General features: G+C 44.7%; 1 protein-coding gene across 1 annotated transcript; it reads left to right on the plus strand.

Annotated features, from left to right (window-relative positions):
- The first annotated feature begins 18,552 nt into the window (after positions 1–18,552).
- Positions 18,553–20,075, plus strand: LOC132240233 (zinc finger protein 296-like). Its single transcript, XM_059707535.1, has one exon. The coding sequence runs from the start codon at positions 18,553–18,555 to the stop codon at positions 20,056–20,058; it is 1,506 nt and encodes a 501-aa protein (XP_059563518.1). The 3' UTR covers positions 20,059–20,075.
- Positions 20,076–20,414: the final 339 nt, after the last annotated feature.

A 20,414-nucleotide genomic window follows, 5' to 3' on the forward strand; every position in this document is an offset into this window, starting at 1 on the left:
TAGGGGGCCCTGCTGAGAGGCAAACTCCAGTTCACTTGTCTCTACAGCGGTGCTGCCTTAGCAAGGGGACAAGAGGATCTCTTGGCCCTTGGATTCTGAGAGGACATTCTGGTGGTGGCAGAGTGAGGGGAGGCCAGCCTCGTCCTCCCCACCCCCAGGGGAGTAAAACCCTCCATGGAGAAAGAACGCTGCTCTAAGGAATCAGAAGTATGTTTGTGGGTAACTGCCACACACGCCCCGGTTACAGGGGACATAAATGGAGATCAGGGTCCCAATGACACCCTCAGGGGTGCTCAACTGCTGAAAGAGCAAGTGGAAAGGAAAGGCTTTGTGAGTGAGGAACAGGGAAGTGGGTGGTTTCTGTTGTGGCACCTGTGATGAGTGCTGATGGGTTCTTTCCCACATACCTGGTAAATCAGCTTGTCAAGTTCTGTGAAAAATCCTGGTGAGGGTTTTTATTGAGGAATCCTATATAATAAAAGCCTAATATGCTAAGTGTTGGGGTCTAGCCCCAGCACGTCCAGGGGTTCCCAAAGGTGTGGACGGAGTCAGTGAAGAAGGAAGGACCATGGAGGCAGCGTTCAGTTGATCAGCATAGTAAGGTTCTCCCTTTATTCTCCTGTTACATCTGTATTTATACCATTTGATTTTAATCCTATCCATTCTATTCCAAAGGTTAGGGCATTTGTTATCTCCATTCCAAGGTCACTACTCTATTGTTCTGTTAAGCTACAAAGAAGTAACTGAAGGAGATTATCCTAAGTAAAGATTATGTAGCTTAAGCGTGATTATTCGTAGTTAAAGTGATTAATTACCTGCCTGGCACTTAGTTAAGGGGTTTTACTGATTCCCTTCCTTAGTCCTGTTAATCCCTAACTCCAGGGAAAAATCCCCACCTGGGGAAACACCCTTTCCTGGAGAGGTGACCTTGGTTAAAACACATAGTGCTAAGAAGGGGAGCAAACATATTAAGAACAGTATGCCATATACCCCAGGTCCCTTGAAACATATGCTGTGCAGATGTTTCTTCCCTGCAGTGACTGTGTCAAGCAGCAAGGATGGACCAGCTTCCGGTAGCTAAGTGTCTGGTTGTCTGGCCATCTGTTCAACCAATCAAAGCATAATATGCTAATGATATGCTAAGGCCACTCAACCACTTGCTATGACTTGCACTGACAACCAGGGAACAAATAGTAAACTGGTCGACAAGTCACTATGATGTGCACTGACCACCAGGGGGAAGACGCTCCAACCCGTAGGTTAGCTTTCTGCTGGGGTCTGGCCAATTGGGACTGAGCAAGGAATGGGCCTAAGCCATCAGTTGGACATCCCCCAAGGGCTCTCGGACTGCGAAAGGGTGCAGGCAGGGCTGAGGGAGCCCCCCAAGTGCACTAATTTCATGCACCGGGCCTCTAGTTCTCTTATATTGAGGGATCAGTTTGAGGACACTTGAGAGCTATAGAATACTGAAAATTTCTGCCCATAAACAGGATATGTCCATTCACTTATTTAAGACTTTTATAATGACTTTCAGTGAAGTATCATTCATTTTCACGCTAACACCTTACATTTAAAAATTTTATTTCTAGGTTTCTTATATTTGTAGGCCATTGTAAATAAAATACCTTAACTGCATTTTCTAACAATTGTTTGACTACAAAATACCATGGGCCTTAATATACACTCCTCATATTTAACAGCAATGTTAGGTTCTATTATTATATCTGGTGATTTGCCTATAGAATTTTTGCATTTTCTAGGTAAACAGTCATAACATCTGTATTAATGGAAACTTCATTCTCCCTAGTCTTTGGGCCTTTAGGTTGTCTTATTGCTCTGACTGGACTATCCCTCACCATGTGAATTGAAGTGCTAAGTTCTGGGCATTCTTGTTTTGTTTCTATTTTTAAAGACAATGCTTCTGGCATTGTATACTTAAGTAGAAATTGTTTTTCAGAACTTTCTGGCAGATATCTTTTTTAAAATATATTTTTTACTGATTTTTTACAGAGAGCAAGGGTGAGGGATAGAGAGTTAGAAACATCAATGAGAGAGAAACATCGATCAGCTGCCTCCTCCACACCCCCTACTGGGGATGTGCCCGCAACCAGGGTATATGCCCTTGACTGGAATCAAACCTGGGACCCTTCAGTCCACAGGCCGACGCTCTATCCACTGAGCCAAACCGGTTAGGGCTCTGGCAGATATCTTTTATCAGCCTAAGAATTTTTTAAATTTATTTCTAGTTTATGAAGAGTTTCTACCAAGGAATTATCTTTCAAATTTATCAAATAATTTTTCTGCCTCTTTGAACTAACTGTATTGTCATTTTCCTTTATTAAAGTGGTGATTGACATTATTTAATTTTCTAATGTTAACCAACATTGCATTCAGTAATAAGTTCAACTTAGTCATGATTATTATTATTTTTTATATATAATGCAGTACTTTGTTTAAACATTCTGCATCTATATTTCTGATAGAAATTGGTCTGACTTTGCTTCCCTTAGTCTGGCTTGGCATCAGAGTTAGACCAGCTCAGTGAAAGGAATCTGCTTCTCTGGAAGGATTTGCATAAAGCAGGGATTGTCTCTCCGTCGGAGATTATCTGTGGGTCCAGGGTGTTATGGAGTCTATACACACTGATGGCCTGAGTTAAAGTCCTGGCTCTCTTTTGCATGAGCCTCAGCAGGTCACTTAACCTCCCTTTGTCTCTTAACTTGCCCTCAGATTGGGGTGGCTTCCCACCCTCAGATTGGGGTGGCTTCCCACCCTCAGACTGGGGTGGCATCCCACCCTCAGACTGGGGTGGCTTCCCATCCTCAGATTTGAGTAGCATCCCACCTACAAGGTTAAGTCACTTTGGCTGTTAAATAAGCTAATGTGTACAAGCCAATGAGAATATTCCTGACACATGGCAATTGTACATAAAAGCCATCACAAGTCTTAACATAACTCACTGGGAAACTAAGTAGAGAGATTCATTTGTGGGGAACTTTTAAATATGTATTTAGTTTATTTTTTGTTAAATGTATTGGAGTGACATTGGTTAGTAAGATTATATAGGTTTCAAGTGTACATTTCTATGATACATGATCTGTATAGTTAGCCTATTTAATGACAAAAATGTTCTTTTTCTTCTCCTTTCAATCTTGATCATTTATAGTTCTCAAAGACTATTTTACCTAGCTTTTCAAATCCATATTTTATCAAAAGTTTTAATGCTTTGCTACATCTATAAGTATATACTATTTTTCATTATTGATATTGTTTATGTCATTTCTGTTATTCTTGCTTAGTTTTGTTTAAAGTCTTTCAAATTTATTGGGGTTTTTTTCAACAACAAATTTGATTAAGTATGTTGATTTTATCTACAGTAAAACCTCGATATAATGGACTAATTTGAGTGAGGGGGTGTCCATTAAAGCCAAAAGTCCATTATATAATAAAGTAGGTTTTCCGAACGTATAGGTTAAAAAAATTGACAATTAGTTAGCTTACCTATTTCATATAGACATGTCTGTGTAATTAAAATCTCTATATATAAAAGCATAACATGCAAATTGTCCCTTCAGGAGTTTGACTTGGAGACCTGGAGTTTGATCGCTCGCTATGACATGCACTGACCATCAGGGGTGGTGTGGAATGAAGGAAGGCCCTGGCTGGCAGCCAAAAGGCCCTGTTTGGCCCTGATCACCAGCCAGGCCGAGGGACCCTACCCATGCACCAGGCCTCTAGTCTATATATATAAAAGCTTAAGTGACTGTTCAACCAGTAACTATGATGCACACTGACCACCAGGAGGCAGACGCTCAACGCATAGGCATGGAAGCATGGAACAGACTGATGAATCTCAGAGGGAAGGAGGGAAGGGGGTGGGAGGGAAGAGATTAACCAAAGATCTTATATGCGTACTAGAGGTCTGTGCACCACTGGGGTCCTTCGGCCTGGCTTGCAGGATCGGGCCTAAGCTGGCAATCTGACATCCCCCAAGGGGTCCCAGATTGCGAGAGGGTGCAGGTGAGCTTAAGGTGATGAAAGATTTAGTCTAAAGATTGACAGGAAACCAGGCATCAGTCTTGACATCTTCGGGGAAGAATTCCTCATCATGTCCCAGGTCACAGTGCTGTCTCTCACCCCACAGCCTTCCGTCACCCCCACTTACTTTCCACCTACTTTCTCCTTCCCCACCTTTACTTCCCTCTCACCTGCCCTGCACCACACTCCCTGAAAGCAGGGATCTGGTTGGCACAATCCCACACCGTGATTGGATAGAGTCTTTGGAATGCGCCCTCTCCTTAGCTGCTGTCCTCACTTTACCTGGACTCAGCTCGATTCTGATCCTACCTGAGGTACCTGAGATGGCAGGATACCAGGTCAAAAAGCATGAATCCTGTTCCCAGTCCCCTACCCTTAGACTTCCAGGGGCCCTGCTATGACAATAGTTAGTCCTGGGGCCCTGGGCCAGCTGTGCCCTGTTTGGGGTCTGTTCTTGCACAGAGCTCTGTGATGGCTAAGCACAAACCCCTGTCCTCAGCCGCCTGGCTTCTACTTCAAGAAGCTCAATTCACCCAGCCGGTGTGGCTCAGTGGTTGAGCATTGACCTATGAACCAAAAGGTCACAGTTTTATTTTTGGTGAGGGCACATGCCCAGGGTTGTGAACTGGATCCCCAGTGTGGGCCATGCAGGAGGCAGGCAATCAATGATTCTCTCTAGTCATTGATGTTTCTATCTCTCTCTCCCTCTTCCTGACTCTCTGAAATCAATAAAGACGTATATATTTTTAAAAAGCTCAATCCACAGCCTGACCGGTTTGGCTCAGCAGATAGAGTGTCGGCCTACGGACTCAAGGATCCCAGGTTCAATTCCGGTCAAGGGCATGTACCTTGGTTGCGGGCACATCCCCAGGGGGAGTGTGCAGGAGGCAGCTGATCGATGTTCCTCTCTCACTGATGTTTCTAACTCTCTAGCCCTCTCCCTTCCTCTCTGTAAAAAATCAATAAAATATATTTAAAAAAAGCTCAATCCACAGATGACAGGACATTCTCAGTGCACAGAGGGAGCCCCATTTCTGCCTGCAAGAAGCACCTTTCTTACTCGGAGAAAGGTATTACTATTACTCAAACTACTGTACTTACGTCAGAGGAGGAAGTGACTGAGGTACTTCAAATTTGTAGAATAAAAACTAGGGAACAGGACTCTGCAGTGTTTTGGTTCCTCTTTGGCCCACACCAAGTTTTCAGTGAGGGAGAGGGAAATGACGGTCAGAATCTTAGGATTCCATTTATTAGAGAATATGGGTTTTCTCCCCCCGCCTCCCCCCTTCTGTTGGTGATGCTTCCCAGAAAGATGGACACAGGTGCTCAGTGGATGCACTACGGTCCTTGCCTTCTAGGTAGCAGGGGCTTATTTCCACTTCTGTTGATTGGTGCTTTCACAAGGAATACCTACTGGGTAACTCAATGTCTGCACCTGGAAATTGAGTTCACAGTGCCACGCACCATCAGAATCAAAAGGATCAAAAGGAAACTATCCACTCCGAAAAATTCCCCACTGTGATATCAGCCTGACCTTTTTATCTTGAAACTAGAGGCCCAGTGCACAAAATTTGTGTACTGATAGGGTCCCTAGCGGCTGCCGGCTGCTGGCCCAGTACTCCTTCCCTCGGCTGCCTGCTGCCACCACTGGCCAGGGCCTCCTTCCCTTTCCCCAGTCACCTCCCAGCGCCAGGGCCTCCCTCCCTTCCCCTGGCCAGCCTGCCCCCTGGTCGAACTCCCAGAAGAACTCCAGTTGAGGGGACAATTTGCATACTATGCTTTATTATATAGGATGTGGACTGCCTTGCAAAGAACAGCGTTAGAGGAAGAGGCTAAATCTTTATTCCAGGGATTTGTCTTTCCCTACTGTGTTCAGTTTTGAATGAGTCAAGTGGAGACACGATTTAATAAGATGCTTTTTCTGGTCTGAAAAGACATCATCACAGGAGGCACCACTGGCCTCTGGTTATGGTGAAGAACATAACATTGTTTTTCTGAAAGGTTATTTTTCTTCTTGAGGGAGTCTATATTTTATGATATCATTTTATCATGGCCCCAGGAGGATTCATCTTCTTCAGCTTCAAAAAGTTTTCTTTCTACACTTCATCAGAAGATACATTAAAAAGAAGATAGATTTATGTCCTGTGTTTAGTTAATAGATTTAGGAGTGCATATTATAATCATTTAATGAATATTTTCTGAAATCATTGCTTGCTGTGTAGGCAGAGAGTCAAATGCCACATTCTGTCATATTCAAGTGTTTTTTGGGTGGTTTTTTTTGCCATTTTGTAAAACATGTCAACACAGAATAACTCTATCTGTGGCTAATCTCTAAAACATACAGTCCAGCTGACATCATTTCTATCAACTTTAGGAAAAACCGTCCCTGTCTTTGGGTTGAATAGGGGGAAAAATGCTAATGGCATTTCTTTGTCAGGACTAGGATCTTGTAGGGACTGAGGAGACAATAATCAATATTTCAGTCCAGAAGGAGACGGTTTGATTTCATCTCCAGGGAATTCTTTGATCATTGTTGGCATCTAACGGAGAAGACCTAATCCCATTAGCAAAGTGCTTTCTGCTCTGAGAGGAACAGGAGGGAGACATGAAGGGCTAACAGGGAACTCACTGCCTAATTAAGGCAGAGTGGAGCCAGAGCAGCGTTCCTCACAGGGCAGGACTGAACATAATTGTCAGGTGCGTTTTAAAAAGCCTTTGAAAAATAAACTTTCTGATGTCAAAGGCACACACAATAAAACACATCTATTTTAAGGACAGTGTTTGATAGGTTCTACAAATGTAAATGCTGTTATAATCAAGGTATCCAACATTTTTATCACTAACACCCCCGCCCCATGCTCCCATGCGCCTTTGCGATCACGACCCCACCAAGCGCAGACCCAGGCAAGATCTTGTCTGTCGCCACAGTTTGATTTGCTTTCCTTCGAATGTCATACAAATGGACTCATGCAGTATGTATACTTCTTGTCTGGCTTATTTTGCTCAATATAATGTTTTTGAGATTCATACATTTCTTTCCTTATATCATTAGTCAGTCATTTCTTTTTATGTACAAGTAGATATTTAGTATTTCCCCCCAGTTTTTGGCTGGTGCTATTCTAGATCAATACAAGAGTCACTGTGTTGACATAGCTTGTGCTGTGGCAGATGGCTAACTCAGGCCCTAGTGAATCCTACCTCCCTTTACATTGGGAAGATGCCTTACCTATTGAGAGTCTCCTGCCAGGCTGGCGTGGCTGAGTGTTGACTGATGGACCCGGGGGTCACCTGTTCGGTTCCCAGTCAGGGCACATGCCCAGGTTGCTGGCTCAGTCCCCAGTGGAGGGCGTGCCAGGACTCAATCCCCAATGTGGGGCATGCTGGAGGCAGCTGATCAATGTTTCTCTCTCACCAATCTTTCTGTCTCTCTATCCCTCTCCTTCCTCTCTCTCTGAAAAAATCAATAAAAACATAGTATTTAAAAAAGAGAGAGAGAGGGAGTCTCCTCCCCACTCACAGGGCACATCCTGTGCTTTGTCTGACTGGTGGAGTGTGGGGGAACTAACATTGTGTGGGTTCCAGAGCTTCAGGATAGCCTGTAGCTCCTCCCCTCCCCCCTTCTGCAACCCTGGGCCCACTGTGTTGTGAATGGACCTGGGCCAGCCTTCTGCAAGAGGCCACTTGAAAGGCACTGAGGTGCCCAAGCCAACAGCCCACGCCACCTTCCAGCCATCAGTAACTGCAGCACATGTGTGAGCCCAGAGGGTCCAAAAGAAGGACTTGCCTGGTGGCCAGCCCGCAGATTGTGAGAAGTAAATAATCGAGGGGTAATTATCTTTTAAGTTGTCTGCTCACCTTCATCACCCTGAACTTCTGATCCACTTCAAAAGGTTCTGGGATAGGAGGCAAGTCACACTCTCTAGAGCAGTGATGGCGAACCTATGACATGCGTGTCAGAGGTGACACGCAAACTCATTTTTTGGTTGATTTTTCTTTGTTAAATGGCATTTAAATATATAAAATAAATATCAAAAATATAAATCTTTGTTTTACTATGGTTGCAAATATCAAACAATTTCTATATGTGACACGGCACCAGAGTTAAGTTAGGGTTTTTCAAAATACTGACACGCCGAGCTCAAAAGGTTCGCCATCACTGCTCTAGAGTCAATGCCATAAAGGCACTTGGGATGTTTCGTGTCATCAATCAGTGAAAGGGAGACTGAAGCTCAAGCAGTGCTACCACCTCATCTCTGACAAATTCAATCAAAACTCCCGTTTCTGCATATGCTGAGGAGCAGATGTAGGGACCAAAAATAAATTTTCCTCCTACATTTTAGAAAGTTCTTCTGATAGACTAATGATCAAATTAACATGATAAGATTAATAGGAGAAAGTAACCATATGTATTATGTATCACATATGGGGATTCCACAAGAATATGAGACCTAGGACAGATCAGGCAATTAAGGTTGATAAACCATCTAGAGCTAAGGAGAAGGGCGCAGTGGTTTGGGACTTAAAAGGTCAGGAAGGCAATCCACATGGAGATGGAAAAGCAAATGCCTGGTAAACAAATGATTGCTGGGCCTTTTAACAATGGGACACAGAGAGGATTTTGATCTAATGTGCTTTTCTAGCGCCCCCACTCCCCCCAGTCTATCACACTTACTAATTTACTAGTTCATAGTAAATTATAGTTACTGTGATGATATCTGTCTTTCCTTGATCTGACTCTCTATATAAATTCCTTTTAGGAAGTTAGGGGAAAGGTCAACACTTTTTTCGGTGTCTTGTTTCTTAAAAATAACCAGCTTAAATAGTTAATATCACACAAAGCACATTTTGGGTGGCAAACTCTGGTTTTCTTCACAGATCGTGGTAAACTTGAGGTCATCTAAGACGGAGAACCTGGGATATTTGGCAAAAAGCAGAAGAATTCAGCTTTTGTTTTCTTTTTCCTTAATTGGGTAATGCATTTCAAAAATTCTACACAGAGATGCCTTAACATAAAGCATCTTTCTGTCTTTACCTGACCCCATCCTTTTATTTTTTTAAAATTTATTTTATTGTTGAGAGTGTTACAGATGTTCCCCAATCCCCCCACACACCCACCCCCGCTTTGCTGCTCTTCAGTAGGCTCCCACCCCACCCCAGGCCTTCAACTGTCTATTGACTCTATCCATGAGCTATGCATATATGCATGCAAGTTCTTTGATTAATCTCTTCCCAGCCTCCCTCCCACCTTCCCTCTGAGATCTGTCAATCTGTTCCATGTTTCTGGTCCTATTTTGTTTGTCAGTTTATTTTGTTCATTAGAATTCACATATAAGTGAGATCAAGTGATATTTGTCTTTCTCTGACTGGCTTATTTCACTTAGCATAATACTCTCCAGGTCCCTCCATGCTGTCTCAAAGGGTAAGAGTTTCTTCTTCTTTTTTTTTTTTTTTTTTTACAGCTGCTTAGTATTCCAATGTGAAAATGTACCACATCTTTTGTATCCACTCATCTACTGATGGGCACTTGGGCTGTTTCCAGGTCTTATCTATTGTAAATAATGCTGCTATGAACATAGGGGTGCATATATTCTTTCTCATTGGTGTTTTAGGATTTTTAGGATATAATCCCAGAAGTGGGATCACTGGGTTAGATGGCAGTCCCATTTTTAATTTTTTTTTTGGGGGGGAAACTTCATACTGCACCAATGTGCAATGGATAAAAGACTTAAATGTAAGTCATGAAATCATAAAAATCCTAAAGTAAATATAGACAGTAAAATCTCAGACATCACACATGGCAGAATTTTCACCCATACCTCTCCTAGGGCAAGAGAAACAAAGGAAAGAAATAAATAAGTGGGACTACATAAAACTAAAAGGCTTCTGTACAGCAAAAGAAACCATCCTCAAAATGCAAAGGGAACGAACTGTATGGGAGAACATATTTGCCAGTGATACATATGATAAGGGGTTGATTTCCAAAATATATAACTTAACACCAGTAGGAAGAACAATCCAATTAAAATATGGGAAAGAGGACATACAGATGACCAACAAACATATAAAAAGATGCTCAACATTACTAGTCATCAGTCAGATGCAAATTAAAACCACAATAAGTTGCCTGGATGGTCTGGCTCAGTGGTTGAGCATCAACACATGAACCAGAAGGTCACAGTTTGATTCCAATCAGGGCACATGCCTGGGTTGCAGGCTATATCCCCAGTAGAGGGTGTGTAGGAGGCAGCTGATCAATGATTCTCATCACTGATGTTTCTATCTCTCCCTCTCCTTCCTCTTTCTGAAATCAATAAAAACATATTTTAAAAAAGAAAATGTTTAAAACCACAGTGAGGTATCATGTCACACCTGCCATAATTGCTACCATCAATAAATCAACAAACAACAAATGCTGGTGAGGATGTGGAGAAAAAAGGAACCATACTACACTGATGGTGGGAATGAAGACTGGTGCAACCAGTAACTCCTTCTTTTTCCTACACCATACTCTGATCTCTAGTATGTTTTAAATTTTGCAGGGAAAGTGCTCACAGGATGGATAAAAATACTTTTCTAGCCCAAGCCAGTTTGGCTCAGTGGATAGAGCGTCAGCCTGCAGACCAAAGGCTCCTGGGTTTGATTCTGGTCAAGGGCACATACCCTGGTCAGGGCTCGTGCAGGAAGCAACCAATCAACATATTTCTCTCACATAGATGTTCCTCTCTATCTTTCCCTCTCTCTTCCACTCTCCCTAAAAATCAATGGAAAAATATCCTCATTTAAGGATTAACAACAACAAAAAACACCACAAAACCACACTTTTCTAATCTGCCACTGAAATTTTATTACTGCAATAATAAAGAAATTACTTTCATAAAATCCATGTTTTAATATATTTTAACAGATACAGTTTTAGTGCCCTTATATTCTGAGTAAAGTGGTAGAGTCTGTAGAAGGAATTTTGAACATGATCTGCTCTCTGTCCTCAAGAATCTGTCAGTTTAGTCAGAAAAAAGACCATTAATAAGTCTCAGGTACCCACACAGGCAGGTTCCACAAACATTTAGATAAAGGATATTTTTGTGATAAAATGTACAAGGGGAAAAGTGCATGCAGCCTTTAAGGTCAGGGAAAGTTTTTCTGAATTCATGTGTTGGAATAAAGTCTTTCCTGGTGAAATATTATTATAAGAAAGAACAAAGAAGGGGCTAAGGAAGAAAGGAGGGAGATAGAGATGATGATAGATAGATAGATAGATAGATAGATAGATAGATAGATAGATAGATAGAGACATAGATGATAGATGATAGAGTTTAGAATTAGCTTTCAGTTAAGAATATAGGAGTTTAGGGTGATTGCGGGATAGAGCAGAGCCATAGGGTTGAAGAAGTGTCAGATAAAAACATACCTTTTGGGTTTTTTTTGCTAATAAGTTTAAAACATATTCTAAAGACAGTTAAGGCTACTGAAAGACTAATCTGCCAGGTGAAGTCCAATACCCATGTTAGAAAGATCATATTGAAGACAGCCTGTATGGCAGTGAGGGAGATGGGCTGTGAGGAGGCTCTGGAGGAAATTCAGGTAAGACCTGGCCAAGGTCTGAATTAGTATGTGGTGGTGAGATGGACAAAAGGATTGGATTTGAGACATGTTCTGCAGCTGGACTGCTGAGGACTCTGACAAATGGAAGGAGTCAGAAACTCACCTTTTCTGACCTGGCTTGCCTATGGTGAAAAATACCCCCAGTCTGAGATGTGTGCCTTGGCAGAGACCAGGGCAGCTGGGCACACCGGATGTGTTCACCCCCTGAAGATAATGTCAGTCAATTGCTTTGCTTTCTTTCACTGGTATCTTAGGGTTCTGCACACATAGGACCCTCAGCCTAGAGGAAGGTACCCACACAGGCAGGTCCCACAAACATGAGCCACATGGCACTAGGGCTGATGGCGGGTTCTGAGTGTCAGAGATGGTTTCCCTGTATTGTTAATTCAGACATTTTCTAGTGCATGAGTAGTCACAACATGAACTGGATTTAATGAGATTCATGAATTAGATAACTGGATTGGCTCTAATTTGATTAGGACCTTGAGCTAGAGCTGAATGAGTAGGAAAAAAGGATCTTCCTGTTCTTTTCTTTGTCCTTGCTATTTCATTGTTGTTCTTTGTTTTTAACTTTCCAGTATTACTTGAGTCATATCTCACAATCACCAGGATGACAGAAGACTCTGAAAAGCTATGGAGCATATAGATTTAAAGACAAAGGAGGAAGGTTTTAGGTTTGTTTGTCTGAGCTGTAGATAAACCAATTTCTAAATTTTAATTTGCAATAACAAAACAAATTCACAGGTACAAAACACACCATTGTCTGTCTTAAATCATTTTTGTGATGTGTTCTTTTGGTAATAATTCAATATAATGCCATATTTTCTAAACCCTCTAGCTGGCCTTTAGGGATTTAGTTACAATGAGATTTATTTACAACTCTCCCTGTTTAACAGTTTTTTGTTTGTTTTTTACACCTTTCTCAGCTCCCTATAAATTAACCCAATACCATCTCCAATAGTAGACCCAAGCAGGATTTAAATTTATGAGCCTCAGACCTCCGCCTTTTGCCTAGCCTCCTCCACCAAATCAGATGTACCAGAACTGTCACACTTTTGGATTCAGATCAAGGTTTCAGGGAACTTATGAACCCTAAATCTCTTTTACAGTTGGCCTACCCCAGAGAAGGGCATGCAGAGGATGAGACCTGATTCTCCTTGGAATGAATGTCCGTAACCCAGTGTGGCTGAACTCTGGAAGTCTGCCTCGATGTGCTCTAGGTGGTGCTGACCTACCTCTCATACTGCCGTTTTGGGTCTTCTCTTCCTTTCAAATGACAAAACCCTGCAGTAAAACCAAATCCAATTTGATGGTACACTGACACCAGGCCTCTTCTTACTCAGAGCAGGTTACATCACTGCACAGTGAACTGCACGCCAGAGGACTCTATAATGGGACTGTGCCATGCATAACAAGTGTAGCCATTCTCAGTCCCTGCTAACTTTGGCCAATCCACTTTCCAAATCAGACCCTGACCAGTGGCCCAAATTTTCCAAGAATGAGCCCCTCTTCCTTGACTGTCACTTGAGTTTTTTAGTCTGGTCTGATTTCCTGCTCTTTGCTCTGAGAGTGTGATTAGGTTTTCTGATTCCCATAACAGCTGGAAATTAATATCATTCCACTCCCTCAGTCACTGTGCCTGGGCACTCAGATGCCTTTACAGAAATCTCCTCAAATGCTGTGACAAGCCCCCAACCCTAGCACACATATGAGGTCAAGCTTTGAAACCCACATCAGTCTTCTGGCTGCAAGCCAGCATTCAGTGTTAATGAGACATCACTCACACAATTCTTCCGATTAATTGCTTCCATATTTTATGCTGTCAAAGTTGTAATTCATGTCAAGTGGATGAGCAACAATACAGAATTTTTCTCACAAAGTTAATTTAATTTTATTTAATTAACAAATATATGATTTAAAAGGTCAGTATGGCATATCATGAAAAACTACTCAACAATAAAAAAAAATGAACAATTGATTCATGCAGCAATTTAGATGAACCCCAAGGAAATTATGTTGAGTGAGAAAAGTTAATATCAAAAGAATACATACTGCATGGTTCAGTTAATGTAACATTTATGAAATACATGTTATTATTATTAAATAATATATATTATTTTTTCTTATTCTCCACACCCTAAACCACCTCTACTTTGTAAATCCCTTCCTCATGTATTCATTGTGATCAATAAAATAGTCTCTCAGAAATATTTTATATTTCGTTTAACAACATTGATTTGACCTAGCTCTAACAAAAGGCTTATAATGTGCTAAGTGCATTTTACAAGTATTAGCTCATCAGATGCTTGTAGTGGAGGTCTGCTCACGCTACAAATGGACAACCAAGCACAGTGGGTTTTGAGTGACTTGCCACACGTCACCCAGCTAGTCCAGCCCATTCCCTCTCAGGCCTCTTGAGTAATTCCCAAATCTACATTTCCATCTCTCTGCCTCAGATATGTTCAAGCCTTATCAGTCTTATAATAAGTGGTTGCAAAATCTTCCTCACTTTCCTCACTGTCTCTATTCAAGTCAGTTTTCTCCCAAAATTGCTGATTTCTACAAGTTTTGGACCATCATTCTTACTAGTTTTATCATTCTTTGATCTTAAATTCCTACACTAACACAACCATACTCAATGGGCTTTCATTCATCTAGCCACTGATTTAACTGTTCCCATTTCATAAGTGCCTGACCAATGGTCTCTATGCAATATGATATGGCTTCTTACTGCCTTTGGGATAAAGCTCACCTCATTAGCATAGAAAACAGGTTGGTCACCACTGTTTCTCATCAACCTTTTCAGTCTCCTTCTACTTACTCCAGTAACTCAAGCCTTCATTTTAGGCACCCTTAATTACAGTATTTAGCTTTCCACATGCACTTCTAAGGATCTAACTTGGATGATGGATGGATGGATGGATAAATGGAGGGATGGATGGATGGATGGATGGATGGATGGATGGATGGATGGAAGGAAGAATAAATGAATAGATGGGTGGTAGATGGTACTGGGTAAGTGGATGGTTGTTGGATGAATGGGGTAGAATGGAATGGATGGTTTTAAGATAAAAATTGAATTTGGAAAATGGGAAGTGGAGCAAAATTGATTGGGATGTAAAACTCACAGTTATTAAAAATTTACTCCATTGTAGTCATTTCATGCATAGTCTCACTGAATTTTCATAAAATGCTTTAAGGCGGGCATTATTATCCCATTGTCTGAGTGAGAAACTGAGGTTTTTAGAATAGGGCAGCTCCTTTAAAAACAGTTGACACCTGGACAATGTGGGGACTAGGGATGCTGACCCGCTGCATAGTTGAGGATCCATATATAACTTTTGACTCGCCCAAAATTTAACTACTACTACTAAAAGCCTGCTATTGACCAAAAGCCTTACTGGAAACATAAATTGTTGGTTAACACACATCTTGTATGTTATATGTATTATATACTATATTCTTTCAATAAAGAATGCTAGAGTAAATAAAATGTTATTAAGAACATCATATGGAAGATAAAATATATTTGCAATATTTTTTGGGGGGAAAAACCACATATGAGTGGACAGACCCACACAGTTTAAAGCCATGATGTTCAAGGATCAACTGTATATACAATGTCAGAACAAGAATTCAAACTCAAGTGGACATGATCTCACTCATATGTGGAATCTAATGAACAAAATAAGCTGTTGAACAAAATAGATCCAGAGACACAGAAGCATGAAACAAGCTGTTGAATCTCAGAGGGAAGGTGGGGGTGAGTGGGTTGGGTGGATAAGAGGAGATCAACCAAAGAACTTGTATGCACATATGCATAACACATAGACACAGACAATAAGGTGCTATAGGCCTGGGGCAGTGCTGGGGTCCAACCCCAGCAGGTCCAGGGGTTCCCAAAGGTGTAGACGGAGTCGGCGAAGAAGGAATGACACGGAGACAGCATTCAGTTGATCAGCAGCCTAGCCAGGATCTCTAGCCAGGATCTCCAGCCAAGTTCTGTTCAGGATCTCCAGCGAAGTTCTGGTTAGGATCTCCAGCCAGGTTCTGTGTCCATGTTCTCTTGCTAGGTTCTCCAGGTTCTCCAGCCAGGTTCTGTAGCCATGTTCCCTCGGTAGGTTCTCCAGCCAGGTTCAGTCACCAGGTTCTAGTCAGGTTCTCTTGCCATGTTCTATCCAGGTTCTGTAGCCAGGTTCTGTCTCTAGGTTCTGTGGCCAGTTTCTGTCCAGGATCTTTTGCCATGTTCTCTCGCTAGGTTCTGTCTCTAGGTTCTGTCTCCAGTTTCTGTCCAGGATCTTTTGCCATGTTCTCTCCAGCGAAGTTCTTCTGTCTCTAGGTTCTGTGTAGGTTCTGTGTCTAGGTTCTGTGTAGGTTCTGAGTCTAGGTTCTGTGTCCTGTTGTCTTGTTACATTTGTATTTATACCAGCTGATTCCAATCCTATCAATCTCTATTCCAAAGGTTAGGGCGTTTCTTATCTCCATTCCAGGGAGTAAAGATTATGTAGCTTAAGCATGATTGTTCGTAGTTAAAGTGATTAATTACCCACCTGGCTCTTAGTTAAGGGGTTTTATTCCCTCCCTAACTTCAGGGGAAAATCCCTACCTGGGGAAACAACCTTTCTCAGAGAGGTGACCTTGGTTAAAACACATAGTGCCAAGAAGGTGAGCAAACATATTAAGAACAGTATGCCATATATGCCAGGTCCCTTGAAACAGCAAGGATGGACCGGCCCCCGGCAGGGCAGGAGGCAGGAGCAGGCTAAAAGGGGACATACGTAATATTTTCAACAATAGAGACTTAAACAAAAGAAAAAATTTCAAGTGAGGTGTATTAGAAATCTATGCTCCTTCAGTTGCACTACTTGAGAAATGATTTAGCTTGGAGCATAGTGACTGAGAGATGCCTCAGTAACTGCTGGAGATGCCCAGGAAGTAGACACATATTCACATTTAGTGCTCAGGAGAAAAGGTCTTTGAGATTAGAATTTGGGGCTAATGGCATATGTATCAAATAGCAGGATCCATACAACATCCAGCATTCAAGAATCACATATAAAACCCATACCATATGTCAGACATTCTTCTTCTAATCATTGAATGAGATTAAAAAAACTAAACAAACAAGAACAAACTGATAGTAGTTCAAAGACCAAGAATAAGGAGATGAAAAGTGGGAACACTGGCATTGAAGAAATGGCCTATGCCTGAGAATGCATGAAATGACTAAAAGATCTTAGCAAAACTATAAAACTCCTAGAAAATAACATAGGAAAAAACCTATGTAAACTCTAGTATGGTAATGATTTTTCAGATACAGCACCAAAGGCACTATATATGAAAGAAACAATTAAGGAGCTGGACTTCATTAAAAGCAAAACCTTTTCGAGTGCTGGAGTGCTGGGCTGGGGAGTCTGGGGGAGGGCCGATTCCAGCCCTGACCTTAAGGAGCCTTGTATAGGGTGGGGGAAGGGAGAGCATAGTCAAGAAACCCTTCTGTGTTATGATTTGGTTGGTGTCAGGAAGAAAAGAAAACTTGTAAGGGTTGGAGGGTGGGGCAGGGTGTTGATGCCACTTCAAACAGTGATCTGAAAGAGCTGCTTTGAGGAGGGAAGTTCAAGGAGGCTGAGTGGAGAGAGGCAAGACAGTTGGCCATTTGGCTTTCATGGCTATTCCAGGCGTAGGAGCAGAGTAGATGTGTACAGGATCCTAATCCTCTTCTGCTCAAACCCGCACCGCCCGGAAGAATCACCTCTCCAAAAACCAAGAATTTCAAGTGGTCAAAAGACGCTCTCGCCGCTGACTCCATTTTCTCAGAGCTCAACTCCCCTCCTGTCCGTCTCCTCCCTCCTTGTTATTTTTATTTATTTATTATTATCATTGTTATCGTTATTATTATTTTGTCCAGCGAAGGTGGAAATTTATTGAAGAACAAGTAGGGACTCCCACGTGGGGAGGGGGAAAGAGTCCCCCCTCCTTGTTATTCTTGAACAGAGACTGGCTGACTCCCTCTCATCCCTCAGGTCTGTACCTTTCCGTGGTGCCGGGAGAAATTTGAGTCCCCCCCACCCCCACCTCACCCTGCCCCTTTGTAACCCTTACGAGCTTTGTTTGGCTCCAGGTGACACAGGTCACCCAGGAAGGCACTCTCTTCTACATAGTTACCTTGTTGAGCGAGTCGCCCTGAACCCGTCAACTCGGGGGCCAGGGATTATGGTCTGTTGGGTTCGCTGCAGTGTCCCCAGTGCTTAGAACAGTACCTGGTGCACCATAGGCACGCAATAGAGGTTTGCCCGGTGAATTTTTATTATGTATTTACTGAAAGGGTCCAAGATACTGATGGGGCACGGTTAGAAACGTAGCCCCTACCATTTTGTCCCTCCTGGGTGTTTGTGGGGATGCTGTGCCTCAGTTTCACCAGCCCTAAAACGGGATCTGAAGTCGCCGTTCCTATGCTGGCCGCGTGAGCTCGGTGCCCTTAGTTTGTGTAGTCCCTAAGCCAATCCCCATGGGCAAGGTCAGACTGAGTTTGACCTCCAGCCGGGCCCCTGCGGGCGCGCCCCTTCTGCTCCCATCAGGCCCCGCTCCAGTGGGCGGAGCCACGGCCGGGCTCGCACCTATAAAAGTTCCAGGCCAGTCACCACACTCACTCGAGACGCCTGAGCATCTAGGCCTCAGCGCACAGGCCTTGCGCGCCTTCCACCCGCCAGCCCGCCGGCCGCCCGCCCGCCTGCCCGCCAGGCCCCCAGCCCGCCCGCCTGCCCGCCCGCCCGCCAGGCCCCCAGCCCGCCCGCCTGCCCGCCCGCCCGCCAGGCCCCCAGCCCGCCCGCCCGCCAGCCCGCCCGCCCGCCAGCCCGCCAGGCCCCCAGCCCGCCCGCCCGCCCGCCTGCCAGATCGTCCGCACCACGAACCATGTCCCGCCGCAAGGCTGGCTGCATGCCCCGCCGAGTAGACCCCGAGTCCGCCGCCCACACCGACGACGACGACGAGATGGAGATGGGGGACCTGGTCATCAACGTGAAGCCCGAGCCACATCCATGGCCCCTACAGGCCGCGGGGCTGCAGCGGGGTTCTCCAAAGGAAGTGCCCGCGCCCGGCCGCCTGGAGGGCGCACCCCGCTCCTGCCCTACCCCGGTGCCCGCCGCCGCCGCCCGTCCCCTCCTCGCCCTCGGCTGGCAGAACCAGTCGGCGCCCTGGATTTCTCTGGTCCCTAATCCTCACGACCGCCAGCCCTGGACTGACAAACACCCAGATACTTTGACCTGCGGCCTCTGCCTGCAGACCTTCCCGCTGGAGGCCATGGCGGCTTTCATGGACCACAAGCAGCAGGGCTGTCAGCCCTCTGGAGGCCCCAGCCCTGGTCCAGACTCAGAATTTGAGAACCTGAAGGCTTTGACTTGCCTCCACTGTGGCCGACAATTCACCGAGGCCTGGACACTGCTGCGCCACGCCCAGTGGGACCATGGACTGTCCATCTACCGGACGGAATCCGAGGGCCCAGAGACTCCGCCGCTGGGCCCGGCAGAGGTGGCTGCAGCCAGGTCAGCAGTGGTGGGGCAGCAAGTGGAGGCCAAGGGCTCCGGGGCGAACAGCCTCCCCCGGCGGAGCCCCACCTGCGCTGTGTGCATGAAGACCCTCAGCTCCTTCAGCAACCTCAAGGTGCACATGCGCCTGCACACGGGCGAGCGGCCCTACGCCTGTGACCAGTGTTCTTACGCCTGTGCCCACAGCAGCAAGCTCAACCGGCACAAGAAGACCCACCGGCAGCTGCAACCTCAGAGCCCCTACACGGCCAAGGCCAGTCAGGAACAGGCCTCAGCTGCGCCTCCAGATCCAGCCGCCCATGCCGCTGCCCCAGCCAGGACTCTCCTGTGCAGCCCCGAAGGGGCTGGAGCTGCCGACACAGCAGGTGTGCAGGAACCGGGGGCTCCAGGTGGTGGAGCTCAGGCTGGTCCTGGTGGGGACAGTTGGGGCGACGCCATCAAGGAAGAGGGAATCAACTCTGCCCAGTTCCCAGACAAGTTGCCTAAGAAGACTCCAAAGACAGTGGGCAAGAGCCGTGGGGCTGGGGGCAGCTGTGAGTTCTGTGGGAAACGTTTCACTGACAGCAGCAACCTGACTGTGCACCGGCGCTCACACACCGGGGAGCGGCCCTATACCTGCGACCTCTGCTCCTTTGCCTGTGCCCAGAGCAGCAAGCTTAGCCGCCACCGCAGCATACACGGTCTGGGGCCCGGCGGTGCCCGCTTTGAGTGCCCCCACTGCCGTGTGCCCTTCCGCCTGCGGGCCACCCTGGACAAACACCTGTGGCAGAAGCACCCCCAAGCAGGCCGGGAGGCCTTCGTGGCAGGAATGCCCTTCCCCCCTGCTGTCCCTGGTACCACTGCTCATGTACCTGTTGATCCTGTCCTGCTGTGAATAAGTCCTCCCTCCCTCCCTCCCTCCCTCCCTCCCTCCCTCTCTTCCTCCCTCCCTCCCTTCTTCCCTCCCTCCCTCTACTTTGTAAAATATTAAAAAATAAAAATAAAAAATAAAAGCAAAACATTTCTATCTGCCAAAGACACGGTCAAGAGAATAAAAAAAGCCGAGACCGCAAAGACATAGCTGATAAAAGACTGTTATCTAAAATATACAAAAAGCTCTTAAAACTCAACCAGAAGACAAACAATCCAATTAAAAAATCGGGCAACAGATCTGAAATGACATCTCATCAAGGAAAATATACAAATGACAAGCATACGAAAAGATGTTTAACATCATATGCCGTTAGAAAA

This window comes from Myotis daubentonii, chromosome 8 (assembly GCF_963259705.1).
Source record: "Myotis daubentonii chromosome 8, mMyoDau2.1, whole genome shotgun sequence".
Classification (NCBI taxonomy): Eukaryota; Metazoa; Chordata; class Mammalia; order Chiroptera; family Vespertilionidae; genus Myotis; species Myotis daubentonii.

Bases quoted from the DNA above. Each gene is read 5' to 3' on its own strand.
- LOC132240233 (XM_059707535.1), top strand. From the start codon at position 18,553: ATGTCCCGCCGCAAGGCTGGCTGCATGCCCCGCCGAGTAGACCCCGAG.